This window comes from Acomys minous (genome assembly GCF_964271855.1).
Source record: "Acomys minous genome assembly, chromosome: 13".
Lineage (NCBI taxonomy): Eukaryota > Metazoa > Chordata > Mammalia > Rodentia > Muridae > Acomys > Acomys minous.
Genome location: NC_140495.1, coordinates 50,766,494 through 50,787,913, shown reverse-complemented (window position 1 = coordinate 50,787,913; position 21,420 = coordinate 50,766,494). Strand labels below are relative to the sequence as shown.

Here is a 21,420-nt window from a genome sequence, read left to right as displayed (position 1 = left end):
CAACCTGCAAAGCCTATATGGAGGTTTGGTGAGTTGAACAGTTACAATCCTCCACCTCCCAATGCATGGTATGTTACGTATAAAAAGAGACGTTCCAGAGATTTGAATTTGTTGAAAAGATATTGGGATGACACCTGACTCCATTTGGTGTCAGTTTGCACCACTACCCCCTGTTGTACTCTCTATCAATATCTTGCTCTTCACAGACATACATTCCAATATGTCTGTATACACATGCACATAGATGTATTTTTTTGGTGTTTCAAGTTAATATCCTGCCAGTAAAATGTTAGGCTTCCTTTGTCCTCCTGCCTGCCTATGTGTATATTTTCAATTTGTTTGTGAAATACTGTGTCTTCTTTCTCATGTTTAGATTGGCAGTCCTCTAGTAATTATATTAATCTTTATTAAGACCTTTGTCAATCATTAAAACAAACTCACTTATTCTTTTCAAGTAATATTTTTTCTTTGATATTTTCATATATTTTGGATCACCCACACACACCCAGGCAACCCTTTCCATCCTCCCTTTCCTTCATATACAACTTTGAGTTCTCCTCCTCCTCCGTTTCTTTACTCATAGATTCCAGTTCGTGTTGCTCAACAGATTGGGTGTCCTGTGCCCATCAGGGATCAGAATTTACGTCCTATACCAGAGCTTCTTAAACTTTTTCTGTACAGCCTCATGCCACTGGAGAGCAATTTTTCATACTAATGAGATGGTCTTATTTATTTTAACATGAAGAATTAGATCTCTACTAAATATTTGGCTCTTGGGATGGCGATCATCCACATGTTTTCAAAGTTGATACTTTTATTTTATAATCATCAGTGTCGAGATCACTGTTTCACATATTGTACAAAATAGCAAAAGCTTCCATAGGGCCATGTCTGAAATTGTTTGAGATTCTGTTGGGCTTACCAAGCTTTAGTTTGTTGCCACCGTTCAGTGAAGCTCATGTCAGCCACTCAGCATTTTTAAGAACCTAGCATTCTAACATGATACAACCCAAGTGCACTAATTTAGAGCTTCCATGGAGAGAGGACCGACAGCAAGAGACTGTTAAGTCCTCTTCCCCACAATTTAACCATCTGTTTCTGTAAAAACGGAAGGTTTTGTACAGATAGGAGATGTCTTGGTCTGGTCTGTAATCTGAGCTGAGGTGTTTGGTGAGTGTGTGGGGGGTTTTGTACATGCAGAGCCAACTTGCGGGAGGGCAGTGTGATTCAGCAGGGTGGAGAGCATCTCAGGCTCTTGCTGACTTGGTTCTGAAGTCATTTTGGTTGCACACTCACAAACCTTTTATTGTTACCAAGTGGTTCATGACCTTCACACTTTATGCAACTCCTTCTAGGTTTTCAACTGACAGTTTAAAAAACTTGGGCCCTCGATTGATCATTCAGCCTTTGTTCTTGTGTTCACAGATTTGACCCAAGGAGTATCCTTGAGACAGTTAGTGGCTCAGTTTTGTTATTTTAGTTCCATTCTAAAACTATGAGAAATACTTGAAAAGTATGTGTGGTGGAGGAGTGCAGGGGATAGGGGGGCTCACAAAAGAAGAGGGGAGGGTGTCCTGGTACCTGGCCCTTTCCTGGAGGTTCTGGTATGATTGTTGGAGAAGGGCTCCTGGCCAGTAGCACCTCCCACAAAAGGAGAAAGGGTTTATTTGGCTTCCTAGTTCAGAGGTTACAGCTTATCCAGGCAGGGTAGGCAGGCACTGGAAGCAATTTGGTTTGTGGTCTGAGCAGGAATACTGGGAATACTGGGGCTTAGCTGCCTTTCTCCTTTTTCTCTTTGTATTTAGTCCAGGATGCCAGCCCATGGATTGGAGCCACCATATCGAGGGTAGATCTTTCCTCAGCTCAACACCCTCATAAATATACTCAACACATCCCTGTGCCTCAGTAATGCACTGAGGGATTTTTAGTCCAGTCAGTTTGACTGTTTAAACCACCGTTGTGAACTTGGCACCCAAACACAATACTTAAACCGTAACATTTTACCCCTGCGCCCCCCCCCCCCTCCCGGGGCTTCTGGCCACCTCTTAATGCAAAATGCATTCAATCCAACTTTGAAAGACTTTATAGTCCTATTTCAGCAGTGCCCAAAGTCTTTCCCAAGACCTGAGACAATTTTAACTATGAACTCCTATAAAATAAAAGAAAAAGTCACATATTTTCGATATATGGTAACAGAGTAGGCATAAGAATTGAGGCATAGCAAGAAAAGATCCACCAGAACAAAACTGAAGCCCAACCAGACCAACACCAAGCTTTCCACCTCTGTATCCAGCATGTGCAGCTCTTGGTGGCATCTGGCCCCTGGGCCTTCAGAAAGCACATGTAGCTGTCGCTTGGCTAGCTGCACTCCATACCTGATGCATTTTTTTTTTTAGCAACTGCTGCATGTTTCTGGTCTCATTGGTATCCTGTGCTGTGGCTTAGCAGGAAGCTGTGGGTTTTTTTTATAAGCCTTATACTTCCAGCATGCACTGAAATAAGTGCATCCAAGTTTCCTCATAACTAGTGTTGATGCAGAAGGAAATTCAGTAGAGCACTTTGATTGGCTGGATATCAACTGATTTAAATGATGATCTGTTCCTATTTAAAAATCATTTTGGAAGTTATATAATTCAGCAACAAATCTGGTATTTAAATGGAATCCCCTCCGAGCTTCAATTTTATTACTGCTTTTGTTCCTGTCCTTGACTTTAAAAGAGATGCCTACTTTAATGACTTTCAGGTCTAATCTGATAGAGAAATCAGATGTGCGAGCTACAAGGTTATCTGTCTCCAGCTTTGAGAAGAACTTTGTGGAGACTCCACCCTCTTGGGTCTCATGTGCATTATATGTACCGTTTACAAGCATTTTCTTCTTCTCAAGTGATATTTATCCCTCATATAGAAATTCATAAAAAGACGTGCCTGAGTGTGGTAGAACATGTCATATTCATGCCTGCGTGGATTTCTTCTGTGACTCTGAATTCAAGGTGCAAGATCAGGAGATGTCCATCAAGAGGAGAGAGGGGTTTGTGTCAAGGGTCTTGTCATTGTTCCTTCTGTAATTGAGGGATGTATCCAGTCAGTAGAGAGACTGAATGTTGATTTTTCTGTTGCAAGAACACTGTAGCATCTTCTAACTGAGAAGGGTCCAGTTGCTGAAGTAGGTGATGCCTGTATATGGTTCTTTTTTATTTATTATTTCCCAGATTGACTTCATCAGATCTGTGCCATATTTGTTGTTTTGATAAGCTATATTTTAGAGTAGTTAAATGTGTGTTTTGATCTATATCTATTCACATATATTTGTGATTAGGATTACGTGCATTCACCATCTCTGCATTTCTCGCTTTTCCCTCCTGCCCCCTTCTCCACTGGTACTCTGTCTCCGTAGCTTTTGGCCTTTCCTAGTATATCACAGAGTGAAATTGCTATTCAAGAACTAGTTAGGAGACAGCAGGGCAGAATGTTCAGGGTCCCTGCAGCAAAGTCTGCGGTCAGAAAGACAGAGTTCAGCTCCTGTGTGAGGATAAGTGGGAGTTCATAGCCAGGGAGGAGGAGGAATGTAGTGGGGAGTATCCCACCTAACAGGGTCCTTGCGGAAGGAGGCCAGGGGACCTGTGGCATTGTGGGAGGCTGGGGACTGCACTTCCTTCCACTCCTTCCCCACCACCTAAATATTCCACGTTCAAACAGTCAGTTGTTTTATCTGTTCACCTACTGTAGGACATCTGTGTTATTTCCCAGTTGGGGCAATCATGAATAAAGTGACCTAAACATCTAAGTTTGTGCTTTGTGTATTAGTTTTCAAGGATAATTTCATATTTACAGGAAAGTTGTAGAGTTGATTATGCAGAACATTCTCGTATAGCCCTTAGCTAATTTCTCCAGTGTTAACATATTACATTGAATTGTCAAAACTAATTAACATGGGCACATTGTGATTGCCTAGGCTTTGTTTATGTTTCAGCGATGTTTTCACAAATTTTCTTTCTCTGTTTTACCATACGTCTCATGAATGGTTTTACCACGTTGGATTAGTAGTACATTAATTTGAATTTGAGTTTATAAGAGTAGTTTGGGTGTATTATATTTATTAAATATCTTCAAAGTCCTCAGCATATGCTGAGAATATGAGTGTAAACCTATCAGCTCTAAGGGGCCAGTGTCACTTGTCAGATGAGCACTTTAATTATAAAATTGTTATTTCCAGTGGGTTTCCCCCCCATGTTTGCATCTGGCTTTGGTAAAATGTGCAGCATAGTTAGCACACAGAGAAACGCCACAGGCTTTGGTTATAAGATGTTGTCGCTCAGCTGCACTGGAGCTTATAGGAAGGTCGTTTTAAGGGCAAGTGTTTCAAGGGGCAGGAGGAGACTGGTGTCAGTGTGGTCATAGGAGCTGTCATTGACTAACTTTTCAAATCTGTCAGCAGACAAGATGTTCAGGTAGCTAATGAGCATCTTTAAATGTTTTGCTGGCAGAAGGACTCCATGAAAGATGACAGAAGAAGTCATTGTCATAGCCAAGTGGGACTACACAGCCCAGCAGGACCAGGAGCTTGACATCAGAAAGAACGAGCGACTGTGGCTGCTGGATGACTCCAAGACGTGGTGGCGGGTGCGGAACGCAGCCAACAGGACGGGCTACGTGCCTTCCAACTATGTGGAGCGCAAGAACAGCCTGAAGAAGGGCTCCCTGGTGAAGAATCTCAAGGACACGCTAGGTAAGTATCCATATCCCACCTTGAACAGCGAGGCCACTGCAGAGGCCATGGGACAACATTGCTGCTTTAGCGTGTGTGTGTGTGTGTGTGTGTGTGTGTGTGTGTGTGTGTGTGTGTGTGTTGTGTATGGTGGATGTGTGGTGTATGTGGTCGGTGTGTGTGTATGGTGTGTGTGTGGTGTGTTCATATGTGTAGTATATGTGTGGTATGTTCATGTGTGTAGTGTGTGTGTGGTGTTTGTGTGTGTGGTATATATGTGTGTGTAATATATATGTGGTGTGGTGTGGGTGTGTGTATGGGTGGTGTGGAATTAATGTTAATAGCCTCCTACTTGGGTTTTGAATTGAGATCAAGGTAATGACATTCCTTATCATTTTTTAGATAATTTATACAGTTTGGATTCTTGGGTAAGTCCACTCCTGTGTTCTATAGATGCCTACACAACTGTTTGTCTCTTTGTATCCAAACTGTAGAGAATGCTGACTTAGAATCATGACAAGTTTCATAGCTTTTCCTGTCAGTGCACCAGCCCTTTACTCTTTCAGACTCCCAAGCACTGGCCTCTGTACACACAGAAGGAGAAGGCAGGAGCCCCACTCCCACCACCCCTTACATGATAGGATATTTTATTCCATAGTTTCAGGCAGTTAGTTGATATGTAGTTGGGGTGGTTAACAACATGATATCAGAAGCTTCTTAAATAGATAACTCCATAAGTCCTGTTCAGTTATCACATTCTCTGGTTCTTTGCATTTGTGTCTCTTTTCTTTCTCTGGTGTATTATCATTACTTCCTATCACTGTAACACATTGCCTGAGGTTGGGTGACTTTATAAAGAGTAAGGGTTAAATTGGTTTACACTTACGTGTGAAGTCAAGTGGCTATATGTGTATTACCTTCTTGGCAAGTTTTCAGGGTGGTATAAGTATCATATGGCAAGAGACTAGGGGAGATAGAGAAGTGTGTGTGTGTGTGTGTGTGTGTGTGTGTGTGTGTGTGTGTGTGTGTGTGTGTGTCTATTTCCTGATATTGTTCCTTCTGTAAAGCCACCAGTATTTATGCACCTTCTTTCATCCAAGCCACCCGCACCTCTAAACACTGTGATAGGGACCAGTTTCTTCTTTCTTACTCTCTCTCAGTGGGGATTAAATTCAACACAAGGACCCATGGGAGGAGATGCATTCAAATCCATGGCGCCTGGTCAGACAGGAGAACGTTACCATACTGTGGCCAGCCACACCTGAGTATGCACCTTGTTCTCACCAACCATAGTCACTACTTCAGGTTACCTAAGAATATAATTGGCAGGGCTCTGGAAGAACAACAGAGCTAAGCTGGCAGCTGGCAGCGGTTGCCTCCTTGGGTAAGTATAAATTTGTTTGTAGGCAACAGTGTTGGCTTGTCACTGTGGGCTTGCTGTGGGAGTGAGCGAGTGTCATCACCTGGGCCAAGTGAGTATATGTGGGCTTTTCTGTGTGTCACTAGAAGAAGGATTAGTTTCATTGGAAGGGGCACAGGGTGAGGGAAATATGGGAAAACTGAAAACAAAATCACACTGACTGGTGGGAGTTGAGGGTACCCATCTTCTCTCTTGTATAAGCTTCAAGGTCTGTGCTCACTGTTCAGTCAGTCACTCGGAAGTGTTTTGTGCTGTGGTTGGTTTTTCTCAGGATGTCCGGCTAGTAGACTCTTTGAGACTGCTGGAAGGATTACGTTTGCTGTTAGCATTCTCGGTCTTTTTCCACTAAGCTCTCACCCCTCTGTATTTTTCTTTGCTTGAGAATGTCACTGGAAAGAAATGTTCCTGTCCTATTCTTAGGACTCTAGTTAAGTATGGTAAATAAAGCAGCGTGGTGAATGGGTCAGTGCTTCAGTGTTGTTCTGAGAGTATTTGGCTGACTTTCCAGCCTCCTAACACACCCTCTGTAGTAATGTTGAGAATCGTTGACATAGTTTGCCTTTATTTATTTATTTTTTTTCAGAATTCTATAAACCACAAAATATGCATGACTTGGAAGCGGAACAAGTAAGCCCCCTCAGCTCATGGAGAGCTCCTCAGGTGGCTGCCTTTCTTAGGAGAAATGATAAAGTGTTAGATTGGAGCTCCAGGCCTCATCTTTGCCCAGTTTGTTCATATTAACCCCAAGTGTGATCATTTCATCTGATTTCACACCTGTAAGTAAGAGCAAACCAGCGTATCTCCACTCCAGTGCTGGGCCTGCTCCCCCGTCCCCGACATGCTGCTACCCAGCCCTGTTGGAATGCTTAGACTGCCAGAGAAGGCCAGCTCCATTTTTGGAGAACACAGATTGTTAGAAAGTGCTTCCTTAAATAGAATCAAAATGTTACATTTCTCAAACTTCCTCCCCTTGGCTCTGATTCTGCCCTCAAAGGCTATGCCAAGCAGCACAAATCCCTTCAGTGAGTGACAGTTCTTCTGTGAACTTCCGACTCAATTTCAGCACATAGTTCTGTGGAAACATTTGCATTAAGCATGAAAGATTGAAAAAATACATATAAAACTATGTTTTAGATATCTATATTTATTACTAGATTTGATTTTCATAGCTGGGAGGCCTTTGGGAATCAGGGAAAAGTGGCCCAGTTAATTTTTTTCTACATTTTATGTGTGTTTGCATAACCACAACATGTATGTATGGATCAGAAGACAGCCCACGGGAGTCTGTTCCTTCTTTCTACCATGTAAGTCTCAGAGATTGGACTCATTGGGTCTTCAGATATGATGTCAAGCACCGTGTCCACTGAACCACTACCCTGTCTTGGCACTCATTTTTAGTATTTTGTCATTGCTATTTTTTGTTTTAATACATGTCATGATCACCTTTGCTATTAGACGAAGAGGGACCTTGTTACTGAGCACTGGCTTCCTATTGAAGTAATATCTAGAAGAAGGGGAGCTACCTTCCGATTACCAATCTCTGTGTACAATAGCTTCTTTCTCTACAGCCTGTCTTCGACCAGCTGGTAGGCCACAGTCAGGTGAGAAAGCTTTCCGTAGCTCCTCCTGTCTCCCAGCTATCTCTTTTAATATAAACCTCAGAGACTAAGTGTTTATGGCTTCCTCTTAGTTACAGACTCTGCTATGTCCTCAGAGTTAGATCATGCATTTTAGACTGCATGCGCAGAATCGAAAATGTCCCGCTGTGTGGACATATCCAAACAATATTGACCTACACTGAGTACCTTAGCCTTCTAGTAACTGAATGGTGTCCTTCATGTGGAATTTATACTGCTGTGGGAATCCACCTGAGTCTGAGGTCCCTGGCAGGACTCCTATAATTCGTCTCCACTTTGAACTAAATTGCACAGGAGTCACCCACAGAGAGAGCTGCAGTGCTGTGAACTAGAGCTTCTGTCTATGAGGAGAGGAGACAGTGGCTCTATGTGGTTCTCTGTGTGCCTTGGCTCTGCTGAACTTATTTGGAAATTGAAGTCTTGTCACATACAGTGTTTTCTTAGAGCCACTTGAAGGCAACATTGTATTTGACAAAAAAACATCTCTTGAAAGTATTAACATTCTTTTCCTTTAATAATTTGTAGTTGAGTAAAACAGTCTTTTATTTTCTTTCATGAGGGCAAAACATTTATCTCCTGGGTCTCCTTTCATGTTCTGCTCCTGGTCATGGGTAGTCAAGATGGTCCTGTGCAGAACAAGGAGTGATTGATTGTCAAGAGCTGATTCTGCAGGCAATGTCCTGGCATTGCTTTGAGCTCAGCAGTGACTGAGCAGGCCCAGTCTTCTTCTGGCACTGACACTGCAACTTGACCTTTATAACTGTAGGGTAGGCATTGTACAGGCCTTTTGGGATGAGGGAAACTTCTCTCTGGGAGATAATTTTCAAAGACTTATCTGCTAGTGCCTCCAGTACAGTTTTTGTTGCTATTCTGACTCTGGCTAGAACACACCAAGCCTCAAAGGAGTTGAACCTTTTCTGGGTGATTATGAACAGTAGAAGCATTGTGGCCTCTGCAGAGAATGAGAGGAAAATGGGAGGTGAAGAAAGGCAGAACTCAAGAGGCAGACATACCCTGATCCAGACCAAAATAGGAGACTGGGAGGACTTAAAAGAGACAGGAAAAATTGACACCTGTCCCTATGCCTGCAGGTGCATTGGGACAAGGTGGCATTTGGATGTGTACCTCATGGGATGGTGGTACATGGTTTCTTTGCTTTCACCAAGCTCCTGCCTGGGAGTCCTTGGGTCCTAGGATGCTTCAGTGTCAGGGGATCCAGCCTGGTACATGAGCCCTCCAGCAGACAAAGACAAGAGCTGCATGCATAGAGAAGGATACGATGCCTTTATTGACTTTTATACCTCTACCAGGTTTGGTTTTAAAGTTTGAGTGAACTAGTAAGTGAATTTTTCCTTTATGTAGAAATTAAACACTTAGTTTAACAGTTGAGATTCTTATAACTAACCCCACCAACATATAGAGGGCTTACCATGTAGGCTGGTCTGGTTTGGACTACCAGGTAGACCAAATGACCTTGAATTCTCAGCAGGCCAGCACTTCTTACTCAGCCTTCTAAGTGCTGAGATTATAGGTATGAGCCCCTATATGTGGCTTCTCATGTTTTAAACATTAGAGCCACAAGCAATCTTTCAAGGCATCATATACAGACTTGATATATTTGGAAAAAAGTAAACTGGTGAACCTGATTCTGATACCTCTGCAGTGAAATGGTTCCCTGTAAGAACTGTGGGCCAGATCACAGGGCCAAACAATTTCTTTTCTGTTAGTGCCATCAGATTTTGCTTGTCTTAAAACATACTTGTTTCCCACAAAGAATACTTCCTTAGTCATTCTAAGTTTTGTCTTTAATTAGTCTTTCATTAAACTGGTAGTATGTAGTGGTGGGCAGGAGGCAGATGGCATAGAGTGCCAGGACCAGTAGGTGCCTGCAGCAGTTACCTAATAAATGAACACGGAACAGCTTGCAAGTCACACAGCACTCTACCCTTGCCAAATCAGCTTACCCCACATACATTTTTTCTGTTAACTGTAAAGATGTCAGCATTCTGCCTAGAAAAGTCTCTGGGGGCTTCAGAGAACAGGAAGGGGCTCTTGAGCCATTGTCATGCTAGTATGCTTTTACAGCTTAACATAGAAAGATATGGTTTGTTAAGCTAAGCAAAATGTGTTTAATCAGTTGGGATGTGGGCTTATGAAAACATCTGTTATTATATAGACATAGGTAATACCACTCCTGTCCTGAGAATGGCCCTGTGACCTCCCTAGGAACACTAGATATGAGATCCAGGAGTATATGTCAGCTCTAACTGGCATGCTTTCCCTATATAGATTGACCATCTGGATTGCATAGCAGGCTTCCCTGTACAGTAGATTAGGTAGATTAGGAACTATCTCCAATTTATGAAGTGTTGGAGAACAGTTTGGAAACAACAGTTTCCTAATTTTAGACATGAAAAACTAGGGCCTGATTAGCACAACTTGAGTGAGGTCCCAGGTTAACCGATAGTAATGAAGAAATGTAAACTTCCCCCATTTGATTGGTGTCCTTGTATGTAGTACTGGGGTGATGGAATGTGCTCGAAACAGCCTAGTCTCAAATGGGCCCTGGAAACAGGGCTCCTGTCACTGGCTGTGCATTAAAAGCATACAGACCCACTTAGGCCTCGTGGCATTTCATGGTCAAGAGGATGCTATGACATGAGCCCCAAGCTCTGTGGGAACATTTGCAGTAGTGTATGTAGTGACTTCAGTTTGGAACTAGCCTTTCGGAGACCAGATGTTACCATGAGTATGTACTGTGATTGAGTGTAAGACGTGGGAAAACTGCAGGCGCTCATGTATTCTTCTGATTCCTCATCAAAATGATACCCCACCTTGATTTGGAACTTCCTGTGGTCTGCTTATTTTCTGTGTTTCTCTAGATTGAGAGTAAGGAATGCCTGCTGCTTGCTGCATCTACCCAGCCTGTGTTTTTTAGCCTCCCTCTGGTTATTACAAATGTGGGGGGTTAGTGGTAGGCTCCCTGCTTCTATTTCTCAGTTCCTTTGTGTGAGGAGAATATTAAGTTTTCATTTAGGCATCAGCACAATACCTGCTCTTGTGACTGTAAACATTCTCACAAGTCTCTGTAACTATTTGGGTTTGGACGGAACTTGGGAGGTGAATTCAGCAGCCTGGCTCTCGTGGAATGGGATGGCCAGACATCTCTTCTAAGCCACTGTATTTCCTACAAGTGACTTTGCAAAATAAAACCCGGATGTTTTATAGTAAGGATGGCAATGTAAACACATGACAGGCTATATTCAGATCAGACAGAGTCCCTGGTCAGTTGCTGCTTCGTCTGGCTGGATTTTAAGTCAAGGCCTGAACCTCAGCTGTTTTAGACTTACCTAATTGGGGTATATAGTGGCAGTCCTCATCTAAGCATAGCATTGTCTCTGCCTGGTCTGTTGGGTACTGGGGACCAACTGCCCCCATGGCATAGCTGTTAGGAGGAAGACTTCTAGAACAGTGGTTGTAAGCTTTCCTGGTGCTGCAACACTTAAATACAGTTCCTCATGTTGTGGTGACCCCAACCATAAAATTATTTTTGTTGCTACTTCATAACTGTAATTTTGCTACTTTTATGAATCATATTGCAAATATTTGATATGCAGGATATCTGATATGCGACCTCTATGAAAGTATTATTTGACCCCTATTGGAGTCACGACCCCCGCACCTCAGATTGAGAGCCACTGCTCTAAAGTCTTAGCACACCATGTACTTGCCACACAAGTGTGAAGACCAGAATCTGTGTCTGTAGCACCCACATAAAAAACAGGTGGACATGGGAGCCTACTTGTAATCCAGGGCCAAGGATTTGAGAGACCCTTAGGGCAAGCTGCCTAGTTGATTTGTTGGGTTTAGTGAGAGACCCTGTTTACTAAATATAGTGGAGAGTGATTGAGGAAAGCAGCTTCTTACTTCTTCATAATCAGTCTCAATTAAAAAGGACTGCCTCTGGGCTAGGTTATGCCTTGGGGGGAGGGTAGCCACGTTATAGAGAACCTAGACAATAGTTGACCACAAGTCCTAGACACATAGAAGGACAAATAAGCCAGAGGACTGGAGTGATTCAGAACAGGCACTGGCCTCAGTGCTCAGAGCAGCCTGTACAGAGCCCCAGGACTAAAGGCTTGGAGGATTCCACTTTGCTGATAGAGATGTCTGTTATATTGATGGTAGGTCTTCTGGCCCTAGTTTTCGTGGTGGGATGGGGTGTAGAGGACCGTATCTATTTTCAGAGGCTGGGAACAGGGTTTCAACATGATCCAAGGATGAGAAAGAAGTGATGCTTTGAAGGGACCTTTCCAGACCTTCTGGCTCAATGTGGAACATAAAAGCATCAGTCCTTGATCACTCGGGGAGTCTGAACCAGAAGGACCAGCAGAATGACAAAGAGAACGAGGGAAACCAGAAAAAAAACCTCAGTCTAGAGAGGATAAGTAAGACCTGTGTGAGTTGAGTGGCGAGCAGGATATTTGGAAGAAATGAGAGATGGTACACTCCTGAATGACTTTGGTTGCTGCTAGAACAGAGGACCTCAGACTGGTTGCTTTGTGAGTAAAAGGAAATACATTAGCTAGGTATGGTGGCACACGCTTGTAATCCTAGTACTTGGGAGTCAGAGGCAGGAAGATCAGAAGCTCAAGGCCTTCTTTGGAAACCTACTGAGTTTGAGGCCAGCTTAAGCTACATGAGGCCCTGTTTCAAAAGAGAGAGAAGGAAGTGGCCTATCTGGTAAAAAAAACTTGCATTAGGACCTGAGTTTTAACCCTCAGGGCCCATGGAAAATGCCAGGAGTGTTTGTATGTAGTAGTAGTGTGTGTGTGTGTGTGTATGTATGTATGTATGTATGTATGTATGTATGTATGTATGTATGTATCCCTAGCACTGGTGGAATAGGGGGTGTGGGGGTGGAAGGAACTGGTGGTTGCTGGCCACTAATCCAGCTTCAGGTTCAGTGAGAGAGACCCTGTCTGAATAGAACAAGGCAGTAAATGGCCAAGCAAGATACCCAGTGTCCTCCTCTGGCCGTTACCTGTACACTAGTGTTTGTGCCCAGGATGTGTCATTTTACATAGTTCTGCAGGCTAAGTTGTGGGACATAGTTGCCTTGTTTGTCTAAATTTAAGGTTTTGGGGTCATGTAAATCATTTTTATCTGGTGACTACAGCTGGTGCTTCTGATGTAGCTCATACGTACCTCAAGCCAGCCTTTCCATCTTTTTTTTTTTTAATTAAATGACTGGCCTTTAATGTCAAGTCTTCAGTGTGTGATTTTGTCCTCCCTTAGGCATGACTTTGGCCTGCTGAACTCAACTCCTATGCTTTGTGAGAACCTTCTGAGCACTTGGTAGGCAGCTGTTCCCCTTTGCTTGCACCAGTATCTTTGTTAACGTCAATAGAATAATGCCCCGGGGGTGGGGGTGGGGTAACAAAAAACCACATCCTATTAGTTAAAATCTGTCACTGCTTTATTCCATGGCAGAAAAGGTCTGAAGAACTTTATGATAGCATTCGGGAGGTGGTACAAGGGTGTGGACTCCCTGTTGGGCATTGTGTAGCCCCAGCCTTGAAGCCCAGCAGAACACTCACCCAGAAGAAAACCCAAGCCGGGTCCCCACCTGACTCACATGTGTTTTCAGTGAATGGTCAGCATGATGTGGCTTTTTTCTTTTTTTGTGCCAGTAGCCCACCGTCAGCCTTCCAGGGGTCTGAAGCTTCACTTACTTAATCTTTGCTTTACTCATAAGAGGGAAGTGAGTAGTCTCACTCTTCAGGAAAATGTTGAGTGTTAGGAGTTACTGTTGTGCCCAAGAACACAAAATAAGGCAAGAGGTTGGAATTCAGACCCAGAGAACCCTGACCTCTCTCTCTTTCGTTCTTCAGTCTCTTGGGGGAACGTCATGGAGAAACGAGTGATTCCTGTGGGCTGTTCATATTGGTGACTTGGTTGTTCCCTGGATGCTCCCACGAAGCTGTTTTGATTTGCTACCCTTAACGATAGCCTCTCAAGTCTTAGCAAACTGCTGCTTCAGCAGATATTGCTCTGGTCCAAATTACTAATTTATTAATAAATGTGCCTGGTTCTTTAATGTCAAGAGGGAAAGTAAGGCATTCATTCATATGAGTCAGAAGCTAAATACCCCAGGAGCACAGCTTGTCCTCATATGGTGCTTAGTATTCTGACATCAAGCTTGTCTTAGTGGACATCCATACTTTTCCAGCCATCCTTGCCCTTCACAGTTCTCAGCGTGATGCTGGATTCTGTGAATAGGTAAGCCTCATAATTATAATCCCTTTTCACTTAGTATGGCTATTGATACTGTCACTGTTCAGGGCTTGTTAATGCAGCCATTTCTAAGAGAGGCAGTCTCACAGAAGACCTTTCAGTCAGTAGTTTGGCTCTCACAACCTTCCCACCCTCTTCTCTGTAGTGTTTGTTCCCTGAGCCATAGATGCAAGAGCTGTGCTGCCAGTGAGTGAAACAGTTGGGCCTGTGCTCCATGCAGTCCTTTGGTCTTTGCATTGTGTATGTCATTTTTCTGTGATGGTCTCTAATACAGAGCAGTTAGCCCTGAATGGGTATACATACAAACAATCAAAATGGGCTAGGCAAGGTAGGTGTGTGTGTGTGTGTGTGTGTGTGTGTGTGTGTGTGTGTGTGTGTGTACATGAACAAAGAAAAAGAGGTTATCAATTTGAAATGGTGAGAACATGGGAGGGGTTGAGGGAAAGAACTGAAGTAATTATATTTTAATAAAGAATGAAAAAAATTCCTGAAAACTATATTTCATAATACTATTAAATAGTTGTCTCCAGTCTTTAAAACAGGCATACCTTTAAGAAAATTGGAATATATAGACAAAATTGACAGAAGAAAGCACGTCTCCTGGAGTCTCTTGGCTCAAAGAACCAGTTAGCATTTGTGTCTAATATCTTAGTGTTTGTATGCATTTAAGTTAGGTTGCTTGGATGGTTCACCATTCTCAGTGGAGGTAGTACAAGTACTCTGTCTGCAAGGTGCCTGACAATGGCCAGGGAATTTCAGTTTTCTGACAGTCCCTGTACTTTTTTGTTCCTTGGATGCTTAGAGTTTTGAGATGTTGATTTGTGGCAGTGCATTTGCTGTAGGCGCCATGGGCTTTTCTGTACTGACTGTTCTTTAGGAATGAGAACAATGCTGCTTGCCACCCTACCCTGGAACATGCTTCCTAGCCAGTCCCTCTGGAGCTGCTTCATTACGGAACAGGACAAAGCCCAACACGCCCCCAGAAAATTTGTTTTGTAGCATTAAAAAAAAATCAGGATCTCAATTCCATCTCAGATGTCCAGCTCTCAAAGTCGGCTTGTCTATTTCACCCTGTCTGTGCTGTAATATCTACTATTTAGTGCAAGTATGAATTAAACATAATGCATTGTAATTTAGAATCCATTACAACTCTGTCTCACCAGATTGTTCACAGTAGAAACAGACTGTCACATGTATTACTGCTGGAATACTATGGAAACTTCTATAGTGCTGCGCTGCCAGACACTCAGAATAAATTCAGATTTGTTTCTGTGTGTCATACACTTCCAAGTATTTAGAACCAAAAATGTAAAACAACTTACAACAGATTAGTGGGAGGATAATTAGAAAATAGACAGATTGTTTTGAAAAATAAAATAGTAAGAGGACAAAAGTTAAGAGAGGCCATGAGATGTGGGAGGGGCGTATACCTCAGAAATCTTGGAGAAGCAAGTATGAAGTCAACAGAGTGCATGAAACCCATGTTGCTGTACCCACTGGGCTGTAATAGCCCCCCTGTTTTCACGAAGGTCAGATTCAGTACCGTGAGCCTCTGTGCCTTTCTATTGGTTCCGCACTAAAGATTCTACCAACCGTGAGGAGGTTGAAAATTATCAGAAAATTACGATGTTTCTATGAGTATGTACAGGTCTCTGTTGTTGTCATTATTCCATACAATACAGCATATCATCTACACAGAACTTACTCTACATAGTGGGTAATTCTTGACTTACATTATATGGGAGGATGTGCACAGGTTCTCTTCTATGCAAATACTCTGCCATATTATATAAAGGATGTGAGTAGATATGGTATTGGTGACCATGGCAGATCTTTGGGATGCTGTCCCGAGGGTCCTGAGAACTGACTGTCTTTCTAGATAACTAACATGTTGATTACTTCTTACAGTCTCACCCCTGCTGAGCAAAAGAGGTACAAGAACTGAAAATGCCTAGAATAAGTAAAGCCATCTTACTGTGTTTCTGGTTGTGTTTCTCCATATGGCTTGCATTTGTTGTTAGCTCCCATCTGTGTCTGGAATGGCCCTTTTCTCTATGGATGTGTCCCTAGGTAGCTGAGGCTCCTTAGGGCATTGCTAACTAGCTGCTGAGTGCAACTCCCTCCCCTGCCCCCCACCCTCGACAACTGCCCTGAGCTACTACTGGTTCTTCCTTTCCTCTGGCCCTGGCCTTGTGCTATGGAGAGGGTAGGTGGGGGCACCCAAAGGCTTCTGCTTGGTACACAGAGTATCATAGTCTACTTAATGGGCTCAGCCAGTACAGCTGATGCTGGGTCATTTTCTACCTGTCAAACAAGGTCCATGTGTCACTTTTTGCCTAGATGAGTGGTTCTCAACCTGTGGGCTGCAGCCCCGTGGAGGGGAGTATTGAACAGCCTACTCACAGGTTTCACCTAAGACTATTCTGGATGTCAGTTACTTAACGTTATTACTCATCACAATAGCAAAACATAACAGTAGCAAGATTACAGTTGTAAAGTAACAACAAAATAGTTTAATGGTTGCGGGGGGGGGGGGGGGGGGGTCACCACATGAAGGGCGAATTGTATCAAAGAGTCCCAGTACTAGGAAAGTTGAGAACCATTGGCCTACAGGCTTGTCCTTCCAGGCTGCTGTTGCTTTTCTGCTCTGTTTCTGAACCTACATATTCTGCAAATGCATTAGGTCATTGTTGTTTTCCCCAGCTGTGGAAGCCACTTTGCAGGGCTGTTATTAAAAATTTTTTGAGGCTACATCACCCGTGTTTCTTCAAGGATGTATAGCCAGGGTAATGGCTATTGGAGGAAATTTGCTTGATTTTTCTGTCTTTTTGTTTCCTTAGGAAACACAGCTGCTCACCGGCCGACCTCTAAAATGTGCAAGTGGGTATTTGTGAGTTGTTAGTAGTAGCATGTAGTCATTGCCATGCTGCTAAGTTAAGTTGATCAGATCTATAATATTTAACCTGGTATGCTAAGTTAAAATGTAGCATTGACAAAAGTTAGCCTTGTGTCCTCAAAAGGACCCTTTGATCCACAGTGGCTTTTATATGTTGTTTTTTCCCCTTGTAGAGAATTTATGTTGATTTCTAGAATGTACCTCTAGATCACCCTGCCACACTTTGCTGTGAATGCCAGACAGTTGAGGATTAGACAAAGCAAGGAGCGAAGACCCTTGTGTCCTCTCTGGGCACAGTTGACTGTAGGCCACCAGTGGGTGAGGGCTGAGAGGCAGGTGCCCAGGTGTCTGGAGGACTGGGCATTGATCACCTCTGTCTGCTTCACCCAGAAGAACAAGTAGTCTGTCCAGCTACCCTTGCCTTGGAAGTGATTCCTTTGTCCTCCCGAAACCAAAGCTTTCTGTTGTATATGCTGAGAAGCTTCTCTCTGATTATTCCTGATCACTCTGGTACATAAGCTGCCTCTGACCCTGAGGGCAGGAGGGAGGTGACACCTGCCCCTGGGAGTGGCTGTAGGAGACAAATTCAAGCAGCTCAGTAGAGAAAGCCTTGCGTCTACCATTCTTCAATCGAGCTACCTCTGATTTTTAACTCTAGCATTAACATCAAAATCCTTGTTCACAGCAGACGCCTAGGCACCTGCCACATGGGTGCTTGCTGTGTGCCCATCACCTGAACCCAGGGCTTTCCCCCGCTACTTTACCTACCTGGCACTGCCTTCCTCACCATCTGTATCTGTTGGAGGTGAGGGTGGGGAACGGAAGAGGTGCTGTGGAATTCCCAAGGCCAAGAGCTAGGCAGCATGAGAGCTGGATTCCAAGTTTGCTTGGGCATTTCTGTAGGGGTGATGTGTCCCTGTGTCTTCCCCATGACCATTTACTTATTTCAATTTGAAATGTTCAATTTTTGTGGATTGAATACAGTCTTAGAAAGTTAAAGTGTGTATTCAACTTTTGCTGGTGGCTTGACACTTTCATTCATACTGAAAAATGTCACATGTGATCTGTGCCACATTTCATATACTCTTTTACATATTCAAGATATCCTCTTGGATTGGGTGTATGTGTTGAGAGGTACTAAATATATATTTTTATCAAAATTGTAATGAGAAATTAAGGTATTTTTAATGGCATCTGTGTTACTATTTGACTATTAAACATTTGTTTAAAAATAATTCCTCCAAATCATTTTTCTTTAAGTTTAAATATTTAGTCACATTATTTACCTGCCTATTAACAAAAGAACATACATTCAAGTTCAAAGCCCTGTGCATAAGGAACCATGTGATCACGGGGAGATCTGAAGAGCCATTTGCCCCAACATTCTGTCCCTGTGTTGGCTCTTGTTGCATCTGCCCAGTGGAAGAAAGACAGCCTGGGCACAGAGAACACGATTGGTGACAGCTCTCTCCAGATCACAGGCCCTTCAACCTGGCCTCCCTTCTCCTACAGCTATTCCTTTTTCTCCCATCCTTAGCATTCAGACCTGAACTTGGGAGGTTTATATGGCTCTCAGTAGAGTACTTCACTATAAGGCACACACTCCTAAAAAGAAATAACCAGTTCCAGAATCAGGAGAGAAGTCAGGATTAGTGCAACACCTTGCCGGCTGCTCCTTCCCACCCACATAGACACACAGTGAGGTTTTGGAAGAGCTGTAAGACGAGGCTGTGGGGGGCGTATGCTGAGGAAGAGGACTGACCTGCTAAGGCTGCCAGGAGTCACCAGCATTGGTTTGAAAGGACAATGATATGTATGGAATGGCTGTGGTGAGATAGGAAACGTGGAGTTCATTAATCAAGCATATGTGTTTTTGATGGCCATGTGACTAAAATCCTGCAGGGAAGAAGTACACACAGGATGGTTTCCTTACAGGGTGCTCTGCTGCTGTCTTTGAATGCTCTTGACAAATCCAGATGCTCAGCAGATCTTTCGAGTAAACCCCACTTCTATAGAAGAAAAGCCCACATTTTACTTATTTCTTGGGCACTGTCATTGCACGTTATGTGTCCAAGACATCTTGCTATACAGCTGTGCTGTCTGGGACCCACAAAGGGCTTTTGGGATCAACTCAGCATGTAGAGAAGACATTGATTTTAATTTTTCAAAGTTAGAGTTAACGTGGAAGAACAGAGTTCCTGGATAAGTTTTCTGCTCCACTGTCAGTCTCCTTGGGTTTACACATTTTGGCTGCCAGAGGGTACGTACTCTTGCCTCTTCAAAGCAAAAAGACACCATATGACCCCAGTGACACTGCCTGATGTCTTGAGGTGAGGTGGGATGTTTGTTATACAGGAAGGATCAGGGAAAGCATCAAGGCAGGTGCTGCCTTTGGTGTCTTGTCTCCATAGTAGTTTATAATTCATAATTCCTTTGCATTCCTAATGGTGTTTCCCCAGTGACAGATGAAGAGGATTTCCCACAGCAGGACCCTGAGATGGGAATGCACAGTTGACAAGCCTTTTGCTTTGCCCTGTGTTGTCCTGCCAGCCTTTGAGAGAACTCTGCCTCTCCCATGCCCACTCACCCTCTCTGTAGTTTCTAAGCAGCCTCTGGAGCCTCCTGCGCATGCACCTGCTCCCACCTCCACTCTTGCCTTGTGTCCTCTGCACCTACTCTCTGTGCAGAACCCAGACCTCCACATGGAGCATTCAAAGCCATCTGCACCTGACTCCAAAAAACTTATAGTTCTTACTATGGACACTCCTGGTCCTTATCTAGGTAGGCGCCTCTGCTTCCTGCAGGCTCAGAAGCCACAGGCTCCCAAGGACCTTCCCCTGAGGCCCTTTTATTGTTCTTGTCGCCAGATTGACATTTAGTATTAAATAAAAGCTTCTCATTATTTTTAGTTGACTTTAATAATGGGTCCTAACTCTAATGGAGGAGATGCCAACACATTAATGCCAATGCCTCTGATCATAACAATGTAAGCAACATTTGATCATAAGAGATATATTTTTTTTTGTTGTTAAATTCAGTTTAGGTTATAAGATCTAATTACTGGCAAAACTTGTTATTGGCATCTCTTCTTTGAGTCTTCATGAATGACTCTTCTGCAATGGTCTGTGATTTCCAAAGGGAAAGAGGGGCATTCTTCTTGCTTTGCTTCTGGCTAAACACTGAAGAGTGAACGAGCAGAAATAATTCTTGAGAAGATAGAGAAGAAGGAGGCATAGACACGGCTGTCGTTTATAGAAATTTGCTTTATAATCATGGCTGACCTAGCTCAGTGCTTTTAAGAGGGCATCAAGAGCTGCTATAGTCCGGTAGAATGTTCCTGAAATCTCCTGCAGCCTAAGAGCAGGAGCCTCTTGAACAGAAGATTGTGCAGTGGTGTACAGATGTCGGAAGATGTGACCTGTCTGGGTTGCATTCTCTGAAGCCCACACTGGTGGAGTTCTTGAGTCGATGTATATCAGGATATGATACTGGGAAATACCTGGTCCTCTACCCACCTTTGGTGGTTATTGCTGTGGCTGAAGTGGTCTAGTTTCCATAAAAAATATCACTGGCCTTTCAGATCCCTCATTCACTAGCCTGTAAACATCTGTAAATCAGTATTGGCTTAGTCTGGTATCTGTAAGACCAAAGGAACTGACCCCATTGTGCTTGAGTCCATTTTGATTTATACTTGACTTTGTCTAAAATTGTTTTGTGTTCAAGAGCCTGTCCTATTCCCTAAGCTACAATTGGGATTTCTTTGGTACTTTCTAAGACCTTGGCCATAGTGAAATGCATCCGTGCTACTTTACACCAAGTCAGATAGCTTGCAGAAGACAGGTTGCTTGGTGAGTGAAGCCTCCTGGCTATAGAAGCCGACTCTCATAGATTGCTTGTAAGAACTCTGACCATGAAACCTAAGACATGGTAGCCTCAGCAAACAGCATGCACCATCCCAGGGGTTCATGGAGCTCATGAGCAGGGTTTACAGACCTTCTCTTTAATATCTCCTGTCTCCCACAACCAAACTCAGGAGGCTCCAAACCATCAAAGTGTTCTTTCCCACAGATAGCACTTTCACAAATAGGCATCAGTGGTTTGGTACTTTCAAAAACGTGGAGCCGGAGAGTGAAGATGGGGAAGGCTGTTTTATTTTCTCAGGACTCTGAATTGATGAGACAAAAATCAGCTGAAACTCAGGTTTAAAAAAAGAAAAAAACAACTAAAGTCAGCTTATCATGAGTATGCGTGTTGGATTTGGGGTTCATGCTGTGAGGACTCTGTCTCTTTGGGTATTATTTGGTTCACCTCTAACCTTCATGAAGTGCAGCATGCTGCTGGCATCTGCTGCCCATGGCCTTTCCTGGAAAGCTTGGGTAACACACATATTCCCTCTGGCTCAGCAGTGCAAGTGGATTGAGCTTGGCTAACCCAGGTGGAAAAGCTTGAATATGAAAGGATTTAA

General features: G+C 43.4%; 1 protein-coding gene across 3 annotated transcripts in view; it reads left to right on the top strand.

Annotated features, from left to right (window-relative positions):
- NCK2 (NCK adaptor protein 2) overlaps positions 1 to 21,420 on the top strand; it is a 137,508-nt gene that overhangs the window by 94,455 nt on the left and 21,633 nt on the right. For 2 of the 3 annotated variants that reach the window (XM_084751905.1, XM_084751906.1), the window contains exon 3: positions 4,485 to 4,726. In XM_084751905.1, the coding sequence (XP_084608031.1) occupies positions 4,501 to 4,726 (226 nt within the window). In that variant the 5' untranslated portion in view covers positions 4,485 to 4,500. The remainder of the gene's footprint in view (positions 1 to 4,484; positions 4,727 to 21,420) is intronic. The other variant, XM_084751907.1, reaches the window with a different exon arrangement.